The 15,999-nt window shown below is 36.8% G+C and overlaps 3 protein-coding genes across 9 annotated transcripts in view; 2 read left to right on the top strand and 1 right to left on the bottom strand.

Annotated features, from left to right (window-relative positions):
- Nucleotides 1-15,999, bottom strand: part of LOC135140043 (trichoplein keratin filament-binding protein) — a 25,040-nt gene extending 9,041 nt beyond the window's left edge. The window contains exon 1 of one of the 3 annotated variants that reach the window (XM_064070430.1): nucleotides 15,868-15,999. Coding sequence is in view for 1 of the 3 variants with exons in the window: in XM_064070428.1 (XP_063926498.1) it covers nucleotides 3,825-3,870 (46 nt within the window). In the remaining 2 variants the exon portion in view is untranslated. Of the gene's footprint in view, nucleotides 1-1,139; nucleotides 1,217-3,824; nucleotides 3,951-15,867 lie in introns of those variants that run through there. The other 2 variants (XM_064070428.1, XM_064070429.1) reach the window with 2 other exon arrangements.
- On the top strand, nucleotides 1,214-5,135 carry LOC135140047 (peptidoglycan-recognition protein LB). 4 transcript variants are annotated; one of them, XM_064070438.1, is made up of 2 exons: nucleotides 1,214-1,297; nucleotides 4,357-5,135. In XM_064070438.1, exons 1-2 carry the CDS (start codon nucleotides 1,255-1,257, stop codon nucleotides 4,950-4,952), a joined length of 639 nt encoding a protein of 212 aa, XP_063926508.1. In that variant the 5' UTR covers nucleotides 1,214-1,254; the 3' UTR covers nucleotides 4,953-5,135. The 4 variants fall into 4 exon arrangements, with proteins under 4 accessions (XP_063926508.1, XP_063926509.1, XP_063926511.1 ...); XM_064070439.1 differs by lacking the exon at nucleotides 1,214-1,297 and adding an exon at nucleotides 4,004-4,283; XM_064070441.1 differs by lacking the exon at nucleotides 1,214-1,297 and adding an exon at nucleotides 4,004-4,287.
- LOC135140042 (troponin T, skeletal muscle-like) lies at nucleotides 6,391-15,776 on the top strand. Of its 2 annotated transcripts, none has more exons than XM_064070425.1 (7): nucleotides 6,391-6,685; nucleotides 8,132-8,224; nucleotides 13,257-13,680; nucleotides 13,814-13,995; nucleotides 14,114-14,294; nucleotides 14,345-14,485; nucleotides 14,534-15,776. In XM_064070425.1, coding segments are annotated over exons 2-7 (1,992 nt in total). In that variant the 5' UTR covers nucleotides 6,391-6,685; nucleotides 8,132-8,222; the 3' UTR covers nucleotides 15,596-15,776. The 2 variants fall into 2 exon arrangements, with proteins under 2 accessions (XP_063926495.1, XP_063926496.1); XM_064070426.1 differs by having other exon boundaries at nucleotides 6,392-6,685; nucleotides 14,552-15,776.

Below are 15,999 nucleotides of genomic sequence, written 5' to 3'. Positions count from 1 at the left end.
ATACACAGATCATAAATGTAAACTTATACTATTTTGTGCATTTTAGAGAAACCTCATCAGTTGCAGAAAAGAACAGAAAGAAGTGGTGGGGGAACAATTAATTAGCAAGCTATTAATGAGTTTAGATTAAAAAAAAAGGAACGAGTTGAAAGCCTGCTTAAATTTATACGTGTTGTGGAGAAAATACCTAAAATACCTGTTACGAAAGCTTAACGAGTGAGCTATTTAAAAAAATTGCCAGCTTTAGTCAATTTTATCACCCAAATTTTCTGGTTTCACAGGCAGGAAATGTGCCAAATAACACTACTAAAATTTTAATGCAAAATTCATAACAGGTGCAATCAACTAATCACCTTAAATCATGAAATTAGCGTGTTAAGAAAAACTATTTTCGTTGCATTGCGAAAAACTATACATCTTCTCATAACCCAAATTTATCTCTTTATTTGACACAATTAATAAAAAGCACCATCAAAAGACACATTTTCTTCAAATTTCAAAATTTGGGTGGTAACGTCACTGAAAAAAAATTGAAAATGCACCTAATGTACATAATACATAAACAAAAATAACTTCTCACGATTGGAGCAATTACTCTGAAATTTCTATCCAAAATTATCAAAACTTTCCATAAGGTCGCTTTTTTACCTACATCCTGAAACAAATCTCTTAATCTTGACCGTAATACGGACCAGTTGCGTCAGGTCGCAAAGACAGAGACCGACAAAGGGGAACCACAATACTTCCGAAGAATACCCGCGAGTTCACTTTCATTGGCTACTACAAGGCAAATAATTCAGTCAAGCTACAGCTTGGTCACAAACACGCACCACGTTTCAATCCACAACGAATTTTTTGTGTGATTTACAAAAGTGAAAAAAATCGTCACAGCTTTGGACTGAGGTACCGAAAATTCCGTAAGTATCTGAAATTGCGGAACTCAGTACGAAAATTTGGGCTGTGAGGTATTTTAGAACACGCTGTACTCGTCATTGTTACTATACACCGATTAGAATTTTTTGCTCAATTATGAATATTCATATAAAATGTCAAAGTCGGCGCGACTGCCAGTGTGTCGCTATTTATGTCGCAAAAATTATATCACCATAATAAACCTACAAAAAAAAATTGGTACTCACAATTTCGATTAGATTACACTACAATTTTATCTGCGGTTTTGTGTGATGGCAAGTAGTACTTAAACCCCGTCGCAGCTTAAACCACCGCCAAATTTTATCGAAGCTTTTGACGAAAATGAGTCGATTCCTGTGCTGCCTACTCTCTATTACCATAACTGGTAAGTGAAGGAAAAATCCCCTACTTAACCTTGATCTATTAGCTAAAACAACAGTAGTGGCTCGATTGTGGCAATGACACCTTGTCAATTTAACTACTTTTCATAAACGCGAGGAATTCGCGAATTTTTCACACGTGGATGTAAAGGTATTTTTTTCGTCAAGGTTCGACAATTATTTCGCGCACTTGTATGAAATTGGTTTCATTTTGTGGGTAATTATCACACCAGTGAAAAATTGTTGTGAGCGGCGACGATTAAAGTGTTTATTAACCGACTCTGGGATTCCGGTGGCGAGTTTACGCTAGTAAGAAATGTGTTTGTTTTATTTGTCATACGAAAATACGTTCGTTTTTTGCTAATATTGTCGACCGTTTATTAAATCAATAATGGTTAGTTAAATTAAATACGCCGTTTTGATTTATTTGTTTTGATCATTTTTATCGTTGTTAATTGCCTTTAAGAAAACAACTTTGTAAACTTTAAGTGACTTTTATTGTTTCGTTATATGTTAAAGATTAACGCTATTATTGTAGTCTTTGTATTTTTAATGTGGTCTGATTATTGAAAATCCGAAAGTTTCTACATTCTTAGTGACTGACTAAAATTATGATTTGAATGTATAAAATCGTTTTATTCACGTGGTACTATCAATTTTTTTCCTAGCAACTAGTTTCATTTTAAATTAAAATATTATAGTATTACCCAAGTCTACTATTACTACTAAAAAATTTCAGAGCACATTTTCAATGTGGTTTAACTAACACTTTTTTAAGATTTTAAAAAGCCAAAATATTAACTGGATAATAAAAAATAAATATTTCGTTGTAAAAGTAACATAAATACACTGAGAAGCGAATTTCTTTAAAATAATGTGATATTGTTCCTTTTATTTATTACGTATATTACATACATATATTTTTTCACTCGAGTGAGTACCTTGAATTTTTTTGATAACAAAAATAATAAAAATTTGATATCGAGAACATGACTTTTAGTGCCGCATTTCAGAAAAATATTATCTTGGAGGCTTCTTATCTCACAATTAATTTTATCAATTTTATTAAACTGTTACCTTAAAAGCGGCCTTGTTCAGATAAAAATTGTCTGGTGATACTTCAATATAATTGTTTGTATTTTTTTAGAAATTCTTGACACACTGTTGGCTTGCTTATATTTGGTCTAGGCTAAAAAATCAAGACGGATTCATAAACTACAAGTATAGAATTATGTCATTTTATAAAATTTAAATGGCGTTTACTAACAAAAATTTTGTGGGGACGTCAAGTGAAGTTTGATAACAAAATAAATGAGAAAATTTCAGCGCCATTTCCCCAGCCCTACTCAAAATTATTTATCTTACTTAATTTTGAAAGTAAAGATATTTTAATTTAATGCGAGTTTCGGAAACAAGAACGGAAACAGGAGGCCAACTGTTTCGTACTCTAGAGGCCTAAAACACATGAAAGTAGCCAGTAGCTTAGGCTTGAGAAGTAAAACGTACGAAAAACGAGCAATTTAATAGTTTTCAAAATTATTGTCCAAGCAAATTTCGATCCAGTTACTAGTTGAGCTATAAAATTTAAGTGCGATTTATGTATACCTAATGTAAATTAGAGATATCATCATCAAGTTTCAGATCAAGTAGTTTCAGAGTTTATTTTGCCAAATTTTGTTGTACAATTTTCAATTTTTTTCTACAAATCTCACACAAGTGAATTATTATTAAATCACGAAAATATAGAAATATATACTGCACTTAGTTTATGCTTCGGTAGTAAAACAGGTTCAAAATTGATGCATTTTACGCCTTAACTTTAAAATCCCAAACTATCAACCCTTAAGTGGAAAAAAAATCAAAAATGCTGAACTTTTTTCTTTTATTCAATTTTACATGTCATGAAAATACAGTCAGCTTAAAATAAAATTTCCACGTATTTTTCAATTTAATTTTAAAGTGGAAAAACTCTTCACTAAATTTCAAGGTAGTATTTGCGAAATTTCACATTATGTATCTTATTTATTTATTGTTTTAAGCTGTAACACAAAATTCTTGTTAAGATTACTACGACAAACCTATTTCAGACAACTGTGGAAAATCCAAGGTTTCAATTTTCCTGTAATTTTCACAAAATTTTCTTTTACAGCGACAAATACAACACGAATTAACACAGCAAATATTAAAAGTTCAATAAACCTGAAAAAAAAATACCGACCTTGGTGCATCATACTACCAAAATAATTTTTTTGTTATCGTTATCAGCAAAAACCCTCGTAAAAATTATATGACAATAACGAACTTTAAAATCAACAAGGCGCCACATCTACTAGTAGTAGACTCTTTCGCTCTCCCATTAATCATTCACAACAAAATAATTACACACTTTTTGTGCGGTAACTCAACCGCAATTATTTCATAATTACTCCACAACTACAACACAATTAGTCTTATCGATACCTTTAACGCAAACTCGAAAACTATTAAAAACGATGACATCGCGAAATACTCGAGTAATGTACAAATACCTACCAGGAAACCTCAAACCTTCCAAAAAAAAAAGCAAGAGTAAAAACATAGGTAAAGTACACTTATGTAAACATCAAACCATTACTTTCACTGATAACACTGATAACGAAACTCACAGCCACGTCAAATTCTGCGTATAATTAATTAAAAGCATTTGATTAAGTTCGCCCCACTATTTATTTATAACAATAATGAATAATGCTCGGACAACTTTGTATTAAAACATGGGAAACCACAACGCTGTATCATTGTTAAGTCAAAATCGTACACGCGAACACGTGTCTATTTTATCATTTAGATAATTATAAAAATACGAGTGTAGCAGTATTCGGCTAGTAATAGTGAAGAGTAGAGCAATGGATCGTTAACAAAGTGATAAAATATTATTAACACGATTCTTATCTCTATTATTACTACTTTATTACCAACCGATGAAGGTCAAGACTGAAAGTTGTATAACAAGCAAGTACAATTTTAATGTTATCTGACGCACCATAACTATACATTAATTAATTACAATTAATTATAATTTTAGGTACCATGTCCGAGCTCGTTCTCAAAAGCCGCGCCGACTGGAAAGCCCGCCCCCCTACGCTCGTCGAGCCAATGACCAACCCCGTCCCTTACGTCATCATCCACCACAGCTACATCCCCCCCGCCTGCAGCTCCACCCCCGAGTGCGTCGCCGCCATGCAGCGCATGCAGGACATGCACCAGATCACCAACGGCTGGAACGACATCGGCTACCACTTCGCGGTGGGCGGCGACGGCAACGCCTACGAAGGTCGGGGGTGGTCGGCGGTGGGCGCCCACGCCCCCAGGTACAACAACATCAGCATCGGGATTTGCGTAATCGGCGACTGGCAGGCGGAGCTGCCGCCCCCGCAACAACTAGAGGCGGTGCATAAATTAATCGCGTGCGGGGTGGAGATGGGGATGATTCAGGAAGACTACAAGCTACTAGGGCACAGACAGGTCAGGGACACGGAGTGTCCCGGGGATAGGTTATTCCAGGAGGTGACGACGTGGCCGCACTTCCACCCCATGCCCAGGTACCGCCCCAAGGAGGAGGAGAAAGGGAGCAGCGGGGTGGACGATAACAAGCTTTTTTTTTTCAAAGGCAAATCCTGATCGGGGCGATGGTGGTGGTGGGCGGTGTTTTGAAGAGGTGGATTGAGTTTGACCACTGAGTACAAAGAGGAAGTTACTATAGATTTACAGGAGGCGTAGGTTGTAGAAGTAGGGGGGAAGTATTATAAATTGTATCGATGGAAAATTAAATGAAAAATAATGTCAATAAATCTATTAAGTCTTTGTTGGTGTCTTATTGTAGGTGTGCGGCAATTTCAAAATCAATAATTAATCAACATAATTAATATAATAAATGTGACCTGATCTGACTCACCCTGAGTTGTATAAAGAACAAAAAAAAATGGACATGTGACCAGGGGTGAGATTTTGTTTCTATAACGATAAAATATCGGTACCGATAAAATGTGGTCCTCTTTCTCTTTCGCATCTGAAATTTATATTTTCGTCCTTCGTCATTTATCGCTTCGTTATCGCATCGTATCGTATCGTTAGAAACCAAATCCCACCCCTGGGGTGGAATTTTGTTTCTACAACGATAAAATATCGGTACCGATAAAATGTGGTCGTCTTTTTCTTTCGCATGTGAAATTTATATTTTCGTCCTTGTCATTTATCGCTTCGTATCGTATTGCTAGAAACAAAATCCCACCCCTGGGGTGGGATTTTGTTTCTTGATCGAAGTGATAAATTATCACTTGCGATAAATGTCATTGCGTAGCTTTTAAATGCAAAGTTTGCATTTATTCTTTACATATAGGCTTATTAAATGCTCAAAACTTTACAATTACCCTAATTTTAAGAACTTATAACTCAGAATTACGATTTTGAACTTCTATTTTGCCATACATTTCGAGGTTATGTCTCCAAAATTTATCACTTCATTCAGAGCTATCGAGAAAATATCACTCCATGAAGACTTGATTTCGTGACAGAATCGAGAAATGTGACAGAAATGTCTCACCAACTCAGCGTCTCAACCAATCAACAAACGAGATTTTATCGTTATCGAGTTTTTTTCGATCGAGAAACAAAATTGCACCCCTGGACTCAAATGTCTGAATACATATACAGATAATAAATTTCAAAATATAGAGACTCTTTTTTTGACAAAAAAAGAGATGCTTCAAAACTAAAACGAATGGATACAACAGTAAAAAAAATCACAAAAAAAACATCACAACAAAACTTCTCTCTACACCATGAATAGAATTAATAATGCGAACAGAACAATGAAAACCCAGACCTCACGAGCGTCTGCCAAAATTCGTCCTAACATAATAAATAATCCCACAAATTTAGACCCAAGCGTCTTATTCATCCAATTAAAATCGCCGCATTGTCGTCACGCATATACAGGGTGTCCCTCGCCCTCGCGACGAACATTCTCGAATTGCCATTCCGGTCAGCAAACGTCACCGAGCCGACCCCGCACGACGTCCACTTCGTGTCCATATTCCCCTTTTTATTACAAAATCCACGAAATATTTCGAATCGGTTGGGCGTCGGGAAACGTCACGACGCCCAAAATAACCACCAGCTATTTCGAACGCGAATGCCACACTGAAAACGTGTGCGTGTTGCACTGAAAAACAACCGAAATCGGCGAAAAGTAGACGCACAATTTGCGCAAAAAACCGAGCGAAAAATTTTTTTGCAGTGCTGTGTCGAGTGGCGATTTTGCGTTTTGCATTTTCCGGTGGCTGTGTTTGCAGTGGGTGTTTTCGAATTTTCTTCGTCGAGAAGTCAGTTCTTGCGGTTTTGGGTTAGCGAAGGTAAGTTATGTAAGATGAGGCACCCCCGAGACACGAAAATTGCCCCCCGCGCTCCTCTCGGGCGGTTTTCTCCCGTACAATGCGATTTATTTACAATGAAATTTTTTATCATCGCCCGATCGGGATTATTTTTGGACGCATAATTTACGACGCGCAAAAATAGATCCAGAAGGAAAACAATTTTCGATGATTTTTATATGATTGTTTTTTTAGCCTGGATTCGACTTCGATTTCTTCATAATTGATGATAACAGATGATTTCTGTTTTCTTTCGTTAGCGGCGTTCTGATTGTTCGAACAGTTGCACAAGATATCGAACAGATCGGTCAACGATGCTGGAAATTCAGCTGTGTTTTCGTGTTTGGAGAATTTTCCATGGCAGCGGAATGGGTTCGTTTACTCGAGATGTTTTCGTTCTTGGAAGTTAAAAAAGTACACTTGACAAAGTCGGGTTAGTCACTTAAGTCTTCCTGAAATTTTGTGTAATCGATAGAGAAAAAATCCCCAACTTTCGACAAGTACGGATGTTATCAGGGCGATTAACTTCCGACTGATAAGCGATTAAGCGGACATCGATGGTATTGAGGTTAAGTTCAGGTCTAGGCATTCAAATGTTCTAGTTTTAAATCGGGTTACAATAATAATTCACGTTTGCGAATACTTTCATGCAAAATATACACGTGCATTGGCAGCGATGCTACACAAAATTCCAGTTCTGATAAAAACTCAATTCTGAAGTTTCTATATTTCACTATTTTCTGTTTAAAAGGTATACTCGGGCGCCAGTTTTTTTTAAATATCACGTATATACAATTTGCTTAATTAATTATTGCAGTCAGATTCCGGGTAATGCATCAGCCGAACTAATTTTAGACTTTATGCATACTCAGAACGAAAGGTAGACTGCTGCACTTCAAAATTGATTGTAAATATTGACTCCAGTCAGTTCATTTTTAGACCACCCATGTCCCCATAAATCACAAAAATTAAAAATAATAATAATAATAAAACGCATGGCATGAGTTATTATTTCGCACACATACAAATAAACCCGCAATAATATTTATAAAAATTAAAAACCCCCATTCCGCTGCGTAAATATTTTATTCTTAGACGAAATATGATTTTTCGGAAATGGATTAGTTTATTTCGACGAAAAATAAACCGCGACCGAAAAAATAAAACATAATAAACAAGCACGTAACAGTTTGGTTCTTAGCACATTAAAATACTACGCCAATTAATTCTTCATTGACGATGTTTACATTGAGAGATTTCGAAAATAAAATCGCGCAACAGATGGTAAATTGGCCTCTTAATCTCGACACGAAGCAAATTAACAGCTGGATTTCGGGTATCAAGAAGACCGATTGCTTAAATTTTGGCTTTTTTGTCACATTTTTCACATTTCAGACATCAAACATAGCTTCAGCTAAGATTTTTCAGCATTTCAGGCTCTTAGTGGCGACATTAACAAAACGCAGCTTAAGAGAATAGAATTTGTAGAGGTAGTGCCACGTAGAGATCTATAGGAATCATGTAAGTCATTGGTGCTAAGCATGACCATCGCATGACTAACAACCATTAGTGTTATTTGTTTATCAAAAGCTATTTGGTTTTCAGTAATCTTGGTATGAACGTCAGAGACTTGATATTATTGTGAAAAGATGCAAGAACAATGGCATGACAAAATCTAAGTTGCCAACAAAATAATTATAAAAGGATTAATTTTTATCTTATCGTTCATCGTTCACATTAACCTGTGCACTGCACATAAAGTTTTTTCTAGAATTTAGTACACACGATACTCCTAAAATACGGACAGACGGACGGACGGACGGACGGACAGACGTAAACGGGCCACCTCTAAACCCAATGCACATGCACCCACCTCTAATAATACCCCATTTGGGTCAGCGTGCAGCCTCGTGCCAATAATGAGTGTGACGTTTCGTCAAGCTGCCGCAGCAAAATCAGGATCGCACAGATCGACACAGTGTGTGTGAGATTAAAATCTAAAGGCAAGGCCGACGCACGATAAAAATAGACGAAAACGCGAATCTACGAAACGAATGATGCGACGGAGGCGGCGAGCATCCGGCCAGAGATCGCGAATATATACATAAGTGTAGAAAATACAGATACATGCGTTGCTTCAAACAACAAAAATAAATCAAAACGTTTCCATTATCGTCGGAGTTTTGGCGTTCGTCGAGAGCGTTTCGGTCTGGGAAGTGCAGCGTTTTTCACACGAGGCTTTTGCGGGGGCGGCTGTCGTATTTTTGGTGTTTGTTATTGCTGCACTTGATGAAACAATTAATCAAAAGTCTGGGTTCCCACGGGTCTAGCGGTGGTCGCAATAATAAACACAACTTTTTTTTCGAATTTGGAATAAGTACACTGGAAACAACTGCATAACAGTGATAATTTATTATTTATTTAACACTCTAGGGTATTAATTCCACAAACACGATTAGCAAAGGAAAATTTATTTTTGTTACAAACAACTGCAATATTTTACGACTGGGTTATTCCATGCCAAAATGACAAATTAACAAATTTATTATTATAAGTTTTGTTCTACATTCGGCAAAAAATAGTTTATGTATTTATGAATATTGGGACAGGACCGTACTCAAATTTGTAACTGTTGCTTCTTGTATATTCTCTATTTATTAACCTTCTAGTTTCTTCTTATTTATTATTCCTATCGTCTTAAAGATAGTTATAATTCGATACTGATTCAAGCCGCCTTTTATTACTTGACGTCTCATATTTTGTTTATTTAATCTTAACGTCTATTTTTAACACATCGGCATATTGCAGGTTTTACTTCATCCGACTATTGTTTGTTGCCACTTCTTCCACTGTCTTAAATTAGATCGCACATTTTTATTCTAGATTGGTATTCACAATAAAAGGTGGAACATAAATTTCCATCCATTATGTATACAATACGTGCAATACAATAAATTATATCGTTTCGGAGAAAATTGGAAAATGGCGTGTTCTATTTAAAAACACAAAAGGTGGATTAATAGGACGAATACAACTTATTATATTTCATAATTTGCAACGTCTATTCGCTTTTTTTGTATAGGTGGTACGTTTGAAGTAATGGTCGTTCAGATGAAATTGTAACGCAACAATTTTACTGCGAAATTAAATGTATGAGTGGATTAAATTACAAAAGATAAAAGAAATCGTTTCATTCATCACTTTCCAGACACCTGTAGAAATTCCAAAAAATCTCGACGTATCCTTCAATAAATATTTTTTTAATAAAATTTTCTGATAATTTTCTGGCGCAACTAAACAAAGAAAATCCCAATGTCATGCAATCTATGAATCAATGATAAAAGCCTACTTAGTTTTTAAGAATTTTATAACCTTATCTCCGATATAGAGTGAACTATATTTTGTAATAAACAGAGACGAAAAACCAGCTATGAAACGGCAAAAACAGGGAATCAGATATTCTTTTCTATTTTTATGAAAAACACCAATAATTAAAAGAAATAGATTATCTGTCTAATAAAAATTCACATAGACATCGAAAAAACATGAAAGCAGCCATTCCCCGTATGGACCCCATTACAATACGTTCGAGAAGTAAAAACACCATTTTTTGTACAAAAGTAGCGCATGAAAAATTTACCACCCTGTATATTGGCAAGGTCGATTATACTTAGGGTAGCAAAAATTAAAAAAAAGAGAAGAATGACAGGTGTGTATCAGGGAAAACAATCCAAATTCGATACGGTGGCCGGTTCTAGAAATATTCAGTTTCAAAGTGTCATTTTTAAAATCTCTCAAAAATTTCCAAAATTCATTTTGGCGATTCTTGACAAAGGTTACGAATTTTTGGAAAATTGAAGCCGTAAAAAACGTTTGAAAGTCGAAATCAACAAAAAAAATCTGTTGGTAATTAATATTCGAAAGTGCTCAGAAAGAGGTCACACATTTCATAATTTCCGAATTTTTGAAAAATTAAGAACGGACCAAAACTGTACAGAAACATCGAAATTTCCGGAGGGCACGAATCATTTTCTTTAGCGAATGACGTATCCACAAAAAAAATCAAAGTCGATATGGCGATTGGTTTTTAAAATATTGGGATTCACATTTAGGTTTTTAGAATTCCTCAAAAGCCACCAAATTTAAGCCTTCTGGGGGTATAAATCAAGACGAACAAAAAAATCGTTGGACAATATTCAAACGTGCTCAGAGAGAGGCCAAAAGGTTCATGAGGTGCGTTTTTGAAAAACTGGGTGGAGAAAAATTTTGAAAAAAATCCCGTTTGCACAGGAGTGATATGACTATCAGGGAAAATGATTCAAAGTCGATACGATGACTGATTTTCGAAAAATTTTGGGTTCAAAGTCAAATTTTTAAAATATCCCAAAAAATTGCCAGAATTTTATTTTGGCGATTCTCGACAAATGGCACGAATTTTTGAAAAATTAAACCCGTAAAAATGTTTTTGGGAGCCTAAATCCAAACAAGAACAAAACAAAATCGTTTGACAATATTCAAAGGTGCTCAGAAAAATGCAAAAAAAGTTCATGAGGCGGGTTTTTGAAAAACTGGGTCGAAAAAAATTTGAAAAAAATCATGTTTGCACAGAAATTATATCTCTATCAGGGAAAATGATTCAAAGTCGATACGATGACTAGTTTTCGAAAAATTTTGAGTTCAAAGTCAAATTTTTAAAATATCTTAAAAAATTGCCATAATTTTATTTTGGCGATTCTCGACAAATGGCACGAATTTTTGAAAAATTAAAGCCGTAAAAATGTTTTTGGAGTCTAAATCCAAACAAGAACAAAACGAAATCGTTTGACAATATTCAAAGGTGCTCAGAAAAATGCAAAAAAAGTTCATGAGGCGGGTTTTTGAAAAACTGGGTCGAAAAAAATTTGAAAAAAATCATGTTTGCACAGAAATTATATCTCTATCAGGGAAAATGATTCAAAGTCGATACGATGACTGGTTTTCGAAAAATTTTTAGTTCAAAGTCAAATTTTTAAAATATCTTAAAAAATTGCCATAATTTTATTTTGGCGATTCTCGACAAATGGCACGAATTTTTGAAAAATTAAAGCCGTAAAAATGTTTTTGGAGTCTAAATCCAAACAAGAACAAAACAAAATCGTTTGACAATATTCAAAGGTGCTCAGAAAGAGGCCAAAAAGTTCATGAGGTTTTTGAAAAACTGGGTGGAAAAAAAATTGAAAAAAATCACGTTTGCACAGGAGTTATACCTCTATCAGGGAAAATGATTCAAAGTCGATACAATGACTGGTTTTCGAAAAATTTTGAGTTCAAAGTCGAATTTTTAAAATATCTCAACAAATTGCCATAATTTTATTTTGGCAATTCTCGACAAATGGCACGAATTTTTGAAAAATTAAACCAGTAAAAATGTTTTTGGAGTTTAAATCCAAACAAGAACAAAAAAAATCGTTTGACAATATTCAAAGGTGCTCAGAAAAATGCCAAAAAAGTTCATGAGGCGGGTTTTTGAAAAACTGGGTGCAAAAAAATTAAAAAAAAAAATCATGTTTGCACAGGAGTTATACCTCTATCGGGGAAAATGATTCAAAGTCGATACGATGACTGGTTTTCGAAAAAGATGCTGAGAAAGAGGTCAAGAATTTCATAAGGGGGATTTAAAAAAAAATAAGCTCTTGGAAAACTTGCCAAAAAAAAATCCAAAAGACTCTTCAAAGCTATAAAAAAAAATGATGAATAGATGTATGTAATGTCAAAAATATGAAAAAATGAACTTGCCTACACAGTTTAATTGTTTTTTCCAATTAAGTACATAAGATAAATGAGAAATTCAAGTCAAATATGTACATTGTTTTTCACTAACAATGTTTTTGTGTTAATTGCAATAAAATTGTACAATATAGTCTGAATCACAATCTTAATTAGATTTTTTTTTATTTACAACCCAAGAAAAGTTGTAACTATTTCTGTAACTAATTATCACAGTGAAATTTGCTAAAATCTCGTTTTTTGTAACGTAATTCGCAAATATACTAAAATGTGACAAAACACGTTTCCACATCATGATTTTTATCTCTAGTTCTCTGGATTTTAAAATCACAGCACATTATTTTCGTTCATTAATAATTTTCGAATAAAAAAAGACACTTTACTAACATTCTACTTTTTTTTATCATAAAATACAGAGTCTGTATTGTCCCCGCTTCAAAATAACCCGTTTCGTCTCCACCTCATTTTCCTCTTCACATACGCACATTCTAAATCAACACCAAGTTTATTCACCACCGCACTATTTTTACGGAACGCAATAAACAAGAATCCTTTAAAAAGCACTTTCAATATATTTATAAAGCCTTGGCACGTAACCCTTCCACAAGGTGATTTCGGTTACATTATTTTAGCAGCAAACAATATCAAGTCACTGACTCATACCCCGTGCCAACTACTAAAAAACACGAACTGCACACACCAATTAATTAGCTTGCAGTTCACCAAACCCGCTAACCCCGCCCCCGAAAACCGAACCAAGCACCGCCCTTAACCGCGCCTCTTGCAGGGTATTCACCAAAGCCATGCCTGCTGGCAAAGACGAAGCCGGCGCCTCAAACCCCGCCCAGCGGACGACGTTCCGCCCGCCGTGGGTCAAGGAGGGGCCTAGTCCCCTCCCGGTGCCCACGGCCCCGTGGACCCTGAAGAACGCGCGCAGGGACAGCAGCAAGGACTCGCCCTCGGAGAACCCGCTGGCGGGCGTGCAGCTGAGGAAGACGTCGGTGACGACGAAGGAGCCCCAGGAGAATGGGAAGGACAACACGTTCAAGAGGCCGCAGCTGCGGCCGGTGCCGCCCAAGGAGGAGACCAAGCCGCCGAAGGAGACGCTGCCCACTGTTAAGCTGAACAGCGTGGCGGAGCGGCAGAAGAATGAGGCGAAGAAGCCGCCGCCGATTCAGAGGTTGCTATCCGACGATGTAGAAATTGATAAGGTAGGTAACAAAACCAGAAAAATTAAGAACTGAAGAAACCAATCGTCGCTCTCAGTTTTAATCGAACTAATTAAACACACGATGCTCTGACACAGAATCATTACGTGATAATCTATTTCGGTTTTGCCCAAAGGCCACTCCCGTTATGCGGAACGCTTTGGTCCGCAATGAGAGCATGAGAAAACTATCACTGTCGCAACAAGCACCAGCACCGCCTCCCATGCCGCCCCCAGCGCCAGCAATGCCCGGAGCGCCCGGAGCCGAGTTCCTGAAGCCTTTAACTGCACAACAAAGAGAGCGAATCGAACAACTCAAGTAAGTTTTTTCACAAATACATATAGTATTGCCCGATTACAATTTACTAGGCCAACTCTAAATCAAAACATTTTCGAGTGTGTACAATTATTACAATTAAATTATCATTTTTAACTAGAGCACGACCCAAACACCGCCCCGATTGGACGGCCATGTTGAAAGAAATAGAAGGTAACAAAAAACTAAAACACGTGGAATGCAACGATAGGTCGGAACCTCTTCTACCCCAAACCAAAGCCACTGAACACTTCGTTTTCGAAAGTGAGAAAGCCAACGTTCACAATGAACTCCTTAAACAAGTAAGTCGATAGTTTTAATCCGAACAAAAATAATTCCATGTTTATTGTAGATTTGTAGCGGCATCACTTTGAAGAGAGTCAAGACGAACGACAGAAGCAAACCGATGCTCGAAGGTTTGAGGAAATTCAGAAGGCAGATGACGATCGAAGAACAGATCCAGAAGTCAGTTTCTATGGCTAGCATGCCACCTGTAAGTATTTTATAAATTCGTACTCCCACATTTTCTTTTTTGTCTAAGATCTGTGATAAATCTCAGGAAGAAATTGAAGACGAAGCGGACGAAATGGACGACATCGATAAAGTCCGCGACGATTTACAGAGCACGAAACAAATGTTAGCCCTTGAATTACGAAACAAAGAAGCCCAAATTCGCGAAAACAAACGCCTGATGGCCAGAATACTCAACCTAGAAGCAGAACTAGAGAAAGAACGCAACAAAGAAAGGACAACGGGAGACGCGACAACAGCAGATGACAAACTCATCCAATCACTGAAGAAAGAAGCAGAAGAAGCGCGAAAATCGTCCGAGGAAGTCGAAAAGAAATACACGGAAGCGACCGAACAGCTCGACAGCACGAAATTCCAGTTAGAAGAATTGAAGAAGCAAAACCAGATGTTAGAGAAGAAATTCCAAGAGGCGGCACAAGGAAAACGAACGTCTATTAGTAAAGACATGGTGAATGGAGAAGAAAGCGGAGAGGAATTCGCCGAAGACGAAATGAGCGAAGAGAGCGACGGAGAAGATACAGAAGAAAAGAAAGAACGAAGAATACAGCGAGAACTCAAACAACTGAGAAACAAGTTGAGGAATTTCAAGAACAAGGAAGACAACGCGAAGAAAGAGAGAGTCGCTTTGAGGGAAATAATGAAGAAGCACCAACAAGCTATCAAAGAAGAAAAGAAGAAGTACAAAGCGCTGCAGAAAGAAGTCGACAAAATGGCGGCGTTAATGAAAGACGTCAGCGACGACGAGGAAGAAGACGAAGAAAAGGAAGAAAGCGAGGAGGAAGTCGAAGAAGAAGAGGAAGAAACCAGCAGCGAGGAATCCGAAACCGAGACCGAAGACGACAGCGAATCCGAGAGGAGTCAAAGCGAACCCGAAGATGCACCAGTAGACAAGAAACGAACTAATTTAACCGCACGGTCGAACCGACACGAGAAGATTCTCGCCGCTTTGAAGAAAGGCAACTTCATGATGAAAGCGAACGCCGAGAGGTTACAAGACGATTTGAATAAACAGAAGGAGTTGACAGCTGGTTTGCAGGAGGATCTAGATTCGGTTTTGGCAGAACTGGGATAAAACTGGGCTCGGAAATCGATGGGGCCCAGTCCGGTCCTGGAAAGGATTCGATTTCGAATTTTGTAACATGATTGTTAACGAAACAATTTTTAACACTATAGTATAGGCGAAATTGAAATTTTTATATTATTTATGGAGAATGTATTTACTCAATTGTGAGAATAAAGTGTGATCGCTTCTTCGAGGTGTTCATAACCTCACTTTTGTGGTGGACAAAAAAAGTGTGTCAAAAGGGGTAAATTAAGCATGCACGTAAGTGGGAGGTACAGTACCTGATGATGTGTGTTTCTTCGAGGTGGAAACGTCGGAAAACGCCTTCGCAACGGGTTTTCTTGGCAAATTATGACGATCAAAACAAACTTTTCGAACTAGCCTGGCTGCCAACCGTAACGACTGAGCAACGA

The sequence above is a fragment of the Zophobas morio genome, unplaced genomic scaffold, assembly GCF_036711695.1.
Source record: "Zophobas morio isolate AGI-343-1 ecotype UQ-CSIRO unplaced genomic scaffold, CSIRO_AGI_Zmor_V1 ptg000038l, whole genome shotgun sequence".
In the NCBI taxonomy this organism is placed as follows: domain Eukaryota; kingdom Metazoa; phylum Arthropoda; class Insecta; order Coleoptera; family Tenebrionidae; genus Zophobas; species Zophobas morio.
This window is presented reverse-complemented; position numbering and strand designations above follow the sequence as displayed.

Coding starts and splice junctions, on each gene's coding strand:
- LOC135140047 (XM_064070438.1), top strand. CDS start 1,255: ATGAGTCGATTCCTGTGCTGCCTACTCTCTATTACCATAACTG. Junction 1,298..4,356: donor ACTCTCTATTACCATAACTG/GTAAGTGAAGGA, acceptor TTATAATTTTAG/GTACCATGTCCGAGCTCGTT.
- LOC135140042 (XM_064070425.1), top strand. Junction 13,681..13,813: donor ACGATGTAGAAATTGATAAG/GTAGGTAACAAA, acceptor TTTTGCCCAAAG/GCCACTCCCGTTATGCGGAA. Junction 14,486..14,533: donor CTATGGCTAGCATGCCACCT/GTAAGTATTTTA, acceptor TTTTTGTCTAAG/ATCTGTGATAAATCTCAGGA.